This window comes from Malania oleifera, chromosome 1, assembly GCF_029873635.1.
Source record: "Malania oleifera isolate guangnan ecotype guangnan chromosome 1, ASM2987363v1, whole genome shotgun sequence".
NCBI classification, from domain to species: domain Eukaryota; kingdom Viridiplantae; phylum Streptophyta; class Magnoliopsida; order Santalales; family Ximeniaceae; genus Malania; species Malania oleifera.
The window spans coordinates 117283857-117291518 of record NC_080417.1 but is presented as its reverse complement, the minus strand read 5'-3'; the positions used below and the strand labels follow the sequence as shown (position 1 = coordinate 117291518).

The following is a 7662-nucleotide window of genomic DNA, read 5'->3' as shown; positions in this document are numbered from 1 at the left end:
TTGGATCCATGGCCATGTGATTAATTAGGTGAGCTATCCCCATGCAAGCTAAGGATCGATGCATGACTGCCCATGAGCACAGATCAATTGAAGGGGTCTCCCCGTGAACCCTACCCATGCCACCTATCTATTCACCCCGTAATTCATACTATCAGTCATTTCATTTTCATTTTTATTATATTTGAAAACCCCAGAAAGAGAGAACAAGAGAAGCACCACAGAAAATTTCCATCAGCCATCATCATCATCCCAAAACAAATTAATGACAGAAAATTGACTCACCACCACCACTGGCCTCTTCATGTCTTCATCGATCCTTATCATCCATTCAAAATTATTATTATTATTATCATTATTATATATTATTATTGCAAAATATACATATAAATATCTGATCATCGAGACTTAATTATACAACTTTAGGTGCCACAACAATTGTAATTTTGCTATCTGTCTCCTTTACCCTTTCATCTTTTCCCTTTTTACTCCCTTTAGCAAAATGTGCAGTTCTTCAATTCCCCCATATCTCCTACGACCGGAATTAAAACGTAAAAAAACACTGAAAAAAACACAATTAAATTAACACGATTTCCCCCGGCTAGACATTAAACGGCAAGAGAGACGGAGAGAGGCAGAGGAGCTACCGGTGCCGGCGCTGCCTTCTTGATCATCAAACGTTGACGCTGCAACGCTGCACGAGCTGGTACTTAATGGCGTCGCCGATCACAATCCCGGTGCTTCGGCTTCCGAAGCTGATATACGCCGGGCACGTGACGTGCAGATGGTACCCACCGGAAATAAAGGTCCCCACCTTCCATCTCACCCGTCCGTCGATCTTGATCAGCAGGAGCACCATGCCGGCGGCCTGGTCCTGGCTGAGCGCGATTCCGTTGAAGGGCGCCACGGGGACGTTGGGGCCGTAGAGGACGGGCGACCAGACGTTGACCTCCTTGTGGCCCTGGTAGACGGGCCCGATGCGGGTGGCGAGAGTGATCTGCTGGCCCCGATAGTTGGCGTAAATGTCGAGGCGATCGTAGTAGACGCCGATCTTGGCGTTGGGGTTGCGGGAGGCGAGAGTGATTTGGAGGCTGGAGGTGAGGGAGTTGGTCGGCGCCGACACGTTGAAAGCGTAGATGGTGGCATCCTGGAGGATGAACGTGGGCTTGGTGGGGCGGAGGATGGCCCAGATCAGGAGGACGGCGAGGAGGACCAGGAAGACTAGGATCAGGATCCCGGCGAGGAGCCCCCGCAGCAGCTTCTTCCTCGACTGCCCGTGGTTGCCGCAGTCCTTCGCCGACATGAGTGGACTGAGTCGCTTGGTTGGGGGAGAGACTCGAGGAGCAGTGTACTTGAAATTTGGAATCTGTGGATGGACAGAGGGAGAGAGATTGAATTGAAGCTCTGCAGCTCTATCTGCAGGTTCTCTGGTAGCTAAGGTAGTGCTTAAGTTATAGCGAAAGTGATGGGGTCGCTGGCGACTGTGAATAATGGCAGGGGAAGGGTAGTATGGTCTTTTGGCGCGAGGATAAGACTTAAAGCTACTGGTTTTAGGGAAAATGCCACTATTGTATTTTGTATCCGATCGGCATATGCAATGGAACAGTTGTCAGTTGGGGATCCAACATTTTACTGAATTTCATGTTGGCAAGGAGAGGAATTATAATCATCAACGTAAATACAGTAAATTTTTTTTTTTAAAAAAAAAAGGAAAATAAATAAAAATTAACTCTAATTCTTTTCAAACTTCTTTTTTTCTTTTCCTCTTTTATTCGTTTTGCTTGGTTGAACAATAAGGTTGGGTTTTTTAATTGCCAAAAATAATTTGACAAACACAATTATGAATTATACAATATTATCGAAAATGAGATTTTATTTTTAATCATAAAACATGAAATAGAGGGGAAAAAAAATAAGTCCTTTGAAAGCTTCGCCCATTATTTCCTCTCATTTAATGAAAACACTCTGAATAAGAAGTATTTATTGGTAGGACTCACAAATAAAAATTGATTTATAATGGGTAGGACTCACTATTTGGTGTATTTTTATTGGATGAAAGGGTTTGATGGGAGGATCTCGGAAGACCTAATTTTTTTTTTTTAAGAAATAAATAATCAATTAAAATTCTCAAGAATAATTAGTTATATTTGCGAACAAAATGCAACATATGATTAAGATATGAACCATTACCAATTATCTTTAAAAAAAAAAAAGATAGCACAGCCTACTTTGATATTAAATATTTTATTTTCTATTCTTACTCATATTTAAGAGTTTAAAATTTAAAACTCGGAGTTAGATGAAAGAAATTAAATAAAATACGTTTAAAATTTAATAAAATATAATTATTTAAATTCAAAATTTAAAATTTATATTTTTAAAATGCAACTTTAATTTTAAAACTACATATAAAAAATAAATGAATTTTAAAATTAATAGTTATACTTTCCTTAACATAACATGTGATTTGAAAGACTTGTTTGTTCTAATAAGGAGGCCCAAAATGAGAGAGAGACGCATTAAATCAAATGACAATTGACAAATCAGTCCAGCATTTTGGACATTTTCGTCGTGAATGAAAACGAAAACGGATAGATCAACCTCGGGACACGCATTAGTGTCCCCTGCATCACCCAAAACTTGGAATGACTTAATTACCCTTCGTTCTCCTGGTGGGAAGTGAAAAGAAAAAAAAGAAAAGAGACGTTTCCGAGAAAAAAAGCTTAATCACTTTCTGATGGGGGTTTGATTTCCTAAAAGCGTCTTAGGAAAACAAAAGCGCAAGCGGCCATATCACCGTCGGATCGCGTGGGATCTGGAAACGGAAGCAACACGCATCGGGGATGGGCCCACTTATCATGAAAGAGGAGAAGCTCCACGGAAGCAAGGCAACCGACCTTTGTGGGGTTCTTGAATATGCATGTACTGCCAGCCAAAACCTTCTATCATGCCAAGCAAAGGAATCGTGGAATAAAATTGGTGGGTGGTCCACCATGGGCACTCCCAGTTTGACCGTAAATTTTTTGTTTCATTCTCTCTCTCTCTCTCTCTCTCTCTCTCTCTCTCTAAATTTGTATCTTGGAAACGGGTTGTATTTTTAGGAATGGGGTAGAGAATGGGATAGTCTCGGTTTCCCATTAAGACGCTTTAGGGGATCCAAGTAAAATTAGCTAATTTGTTTTGAAATATAATTTTGTGTTGATTAACTAGAAATTCATTTTAATTTTTTAAGAAGAAATTGTTGAAAATAAAGATATTATTGACAAAATTGTAGCTTAGGTAGAAGACAATGAAAATTTTTTTATCTTTATTTATCTTTTAAGTTAATGTATTGAAAATCTTATTTAAACTTCAATATTAGAGTTAAGATCGAATTTCTTGGTAGTGTCATCACACCCTATAAATCGGACGGATGAGACTTCATAATTGTGTTTTTCAAATTCATTTTAAAAATAAAGTTCAATAATTTTTATTCAATTTGTGTAGATTTAGTAACAAAAGCTCTCTCTCTCTCTCTCTCTCTCTCTCTCTCTCTCTCTCTCTCTCTCTCTCTCTCTCTCTCTCTCTCTCTCTCTCTCTCTCTCTCTCTCTCTCGTGCACACATCCTTCTCAAGAATGCATGGTATAATGCAAGTGTATACAAGAATTTCTTTAAATGGAGAAAATAGGGCAACACAATCACCAAATGGTTGATGTGGAGAACACCGTAAGGAAGGAAGTGAATCAATAAAAGAAGAATGTGCTCTTGTTGCAAAAATGACTTATTCTTGTGACGAAAAAAAGGCTTCGTTGTTCTAGAGGAGGCAGAGGGGGGATGTCATTGTGCTTCTTTAGAGGGTTAAAAGGCATGGCTATTTCCGAGCAGTTAATAGATGTGGACTTTCGATTGGTAAGCATTCCTTAGGCGAAGAGCCAGAGGTTGAGATGACATGAATGAGATTGATGCTAATGGTTGGTTTACTTTGTGTGTATACATCTGTTTCTTGTCCTTTCAAGTCTTCTATGATCTTCACCCTTTTTTTCATTCTCTTCTTATTTAACAATATCCATTTTTGTTCATTTTCATAAGGGTGTGCCTTAGACCTTAATCCGTAAGTTCAAATTCCAAATCAAACTCATCTGTTAAGCAAGTTCTCTTTATTGGAAATTGAAGTAAAACAACTTTTTGGTTCATCTAGCTGAACTAGCATGGCAAAAGTACCAAGAAGAAGACCTAGAATGTCTTTTCTATCTTGAAGGTTAGTGGTGATTTATTGTCAAACTTTGTCAATAATTAGATTGTTGTATGTGTTGTTGCGAAAGACACTAAACTACCTACAACCAACCTAGATTTATAACGACCTGCTTATTTTACCATTTTTTTTTTCATATTAGTATTCAATATAATAACCCTAGCAAATCATAATTCACCTGGACCCATGGTACCAGGGGTACGCCCGAAATACAATACTGATATCTAAGCAGTAGGAAACGTAAAATCATACACATATCAAATTGTCCAATCAACACAATACCAGAGTTTACTATCACCATCATCTGAATACACACAACCCAAAATAACCAAAAAGAGTCCTAGGGTTGCCATCCAAAAATCCGTCTAACCCTAGCAAAAGACTTACCTTTCAAAATAGGGTAGCATAGCTGAATACTAATACTACGGAGCTTTATCTGCTCTTCTATCCAGGGTTCCTGAAATGTTTATATAATTTGGGGTGAGACATCTCTAAGTAAAGGAAATAAGCTAATATTAGTGTATGGTAACATGAGTATTTTCGTATTATACATATAACAGTACATAACATACATGATAAAACTGTCTGTATCGTATCTGGGAAAACATATATAATCATAACATCATATAACATACCGAATTTCCATAAACATAATTCATCTCATATAATAATACATAGAAAACATCCTAGATGGTTAGCTGTCTGGTGTCATGTCTTACCCCCACACGACTGGGTTGTGTGGCCCGAAGGAGGGACCCGACAATGGCTGGCAGACCACTGTCAAATCAAAAGCAAAAGTCTATAAGTACGATGAGTCTACCTCTCTCGGTCCGTACGCCAGAGGGCGCCAACACTACAATAAACCACATCGACTGCCAATCTCTCATTGCCACGTACGACAAGCGGTAGCACTAACATAATCATGATCGTAACCATATAGCTACGGTACCGTGCTTCGTGTAAGCCTAAACCAAGTCAACTAGGCTCTAATAACATATAACATATTTCCAAATAATGATACATGACTATTCATAATAATAATTTTCAAGTTAATATCATCATATAATTTTGCATAACATATCGTAAAAATCTCCAGTCCTTATGTTGGCATTTTTTATTTTATAAATCACGGCCCGTACACTGGTATTGCATATCATGAAACCTTCGGCCCATATGTTGGTATTTTATGTTAAACTCTCGGCCCGTATGCCGACATATCATATAAAAACTTCAGCCCGTACGTCAATATATCATATAAAAACCTTCAGCCTATACGCCGATATATCATATGAAAACTTCGGCCCATACACCACACAAATTAGGTATTAAACATATTTCTGATCAACAACATTATTCCCAACATAATTTTACAATATACATATTTATCTGAAACTAAATGCTATAAATAGTAAGTAAATTTTTATAAAATCTGGACTTAGTTTATCCCCTTACTCAATTCTTGAAAAGCCCCTAAGATAATCAGTCTTACATCCGCAGGATTCCCTGTTCAACACCCTGAAAATGATATTTCCCAGAACAAAATTTCAGTATTTCCTTGATTACTACAATTCTTATAACTGCAGGAAAGTCAAATACTGAATAAAAACCCTTACCCTAAACTTGGGATAGAATCCAAACTTCAGTAGATTTGTAGAGAACTTCCCTAGGAGTGTCGTGGTGGCTTCAGATCGTCAATCCGGTGAAGATCGGACCTAGAAATTAAGAGAGAAGGGTAGGGAGCCAAAAAAAAAGAGAGAAAAGGAAGTCTACGTGTGAATTTTTGGCTAAAAATGAAGTTTAGGTTTATTTATACACTAGTCTTCATCGACGAGGTCAAGAAAGAAGTTCATCAACGAATGTCTACCCATCATCGATGAAATTCAGAACTACGACATATCCTCTCGGTATCTTCTCGTCGACAAGACACATATCCGTCGATGAGCCCCTCATGTGCTCTCGTCGACGAATCCCCTATGTTCATCGACGATGCCTTGTTTAAATATTAAAATACAATTTCCTCTTCCCCCTTCTTTCATTATTTAAATACTATAATTTCTCTAGGTCACTACATTCTCCCCTCCTTATAAAATTTCGTCCTCGAAATTTACTATTCATATGATTTATCATCCCTTAAAGGTAAAATGGTCAACTTATTTTATTACTTACCCTCACTTATGGAGGAGGAATACCGTGATTACATTCCAAGTCTTGGGAGATTACATGAAATAAAATAAAATTCCCCCAAAACTAAAAGACTACTCACTAACTAAATTATTACATGTACAATTACTTACCCTTTCCTGGTTATGACTGAACCTCAAGGAACAATTGAGAGTATTTCTATCTTATCTGTTCCTCGAGCTCCCAAGAAACCTCTTCTACTGCGTCATTCCTCCACAAAACTTTTACCAGAGGAATCTTCTTATTATGTAACTCTTGCACTTTCCTATCTAGAATCTGTACTGGCACCTCCTCAAAAACTAGTGAATTACTAAACTCTAATTCAACATAACTAATTACATGAGAAGGGTCTGGGACGTATTTCCTCAATATGGAAACATGGAATATGTCGTGTATCCTGGACAATACAGGTGGTAAAGCTAACCTGCAGGCAAACAACCCCACTTTCTCTAGAATCTCAAATGGGCCAATAAACCTAGGGCTAAGTCTACCTTTCCTCCCCAATTTCATAACCACTTTTAACAGAGCTATTTTCAAAAACACATGAGCGCCGACATCAAACTCCAACTTTCTGCGGCGGTTATCAGCGTAACTCTTCTGCCGACTTTGAGCTGCATTGATTCTGTCTCTGATGAGCCGAACCTTATCATATGTTTGCTGTACTAACTCTGACTCCACTACACACCGCTCACCTATTTCATCCCAATATAAAGGAGAACGCCATCTCCTACCATAAAGCATCTCAAACGGTGTCATGCCAATGTTGGCTTGATAACTGTTATTGTACGCAAACTCTACCAGCGGCATAAACTGGGTCCAACTACCCCCAAAATCCAGCACGCAAGCTCGAAGCATATTTTCTAATATCTTTATTGTCCTCTCAGTCTGCCTGTTGGACTGAGGATGGAATGTCACACTAAAAGATAACTGAGACCCTGGAGCTTCCTACAAGCTCTTCCAGAATTGTGACGTGAAACGCGAGTCCCGATCTGACACTATAGACACTGGTACTCCGTGAGAATGGACAATCTCCCGAATATAAATCTCTACCAGGTAGTTAAGAGAATAGCTGATCTTGATAGAAAGAAAATGGGCGGTCTTAGTCAAACTATCTACAATCACCTAGATCGTATTCTAACCATGCAATGCTGACAGTAGCCTTGAGACAAAATCTATAGATATATGATCACATTTCCACTCTTGGATAAAAAGTGGCAGCAACTGACCTGCCGACCTCTGGTGCTTAGCCTTT

The 7662-nt window shown here is 38.6% G+C and overlaps 1 protein-coding gene across 1 annotated transcript; it reads right to left on the bottom strand.

The window, feature by feature from the left end:
• Nucleotides 1–323: 323 nt before the first annotated feature.
• Nucleotides 324–1737, bottom strand: LOC131152262 (NDR1/HIN1-like protein 1). Its single transcript, XM_058104036.1, has one exon. It carries the CDS (start codon nt 1298–1300, stop codon nt 671–673), a length of 630 nt encoding a protein of 209 aa, XP_057960019.1. The 5' UTR covers nt 1301–1737; the 3' UTR covers nt 324–670.
• Between the last annotated feature and the right edge of the window lie 5925 nt (nt 1738–7662).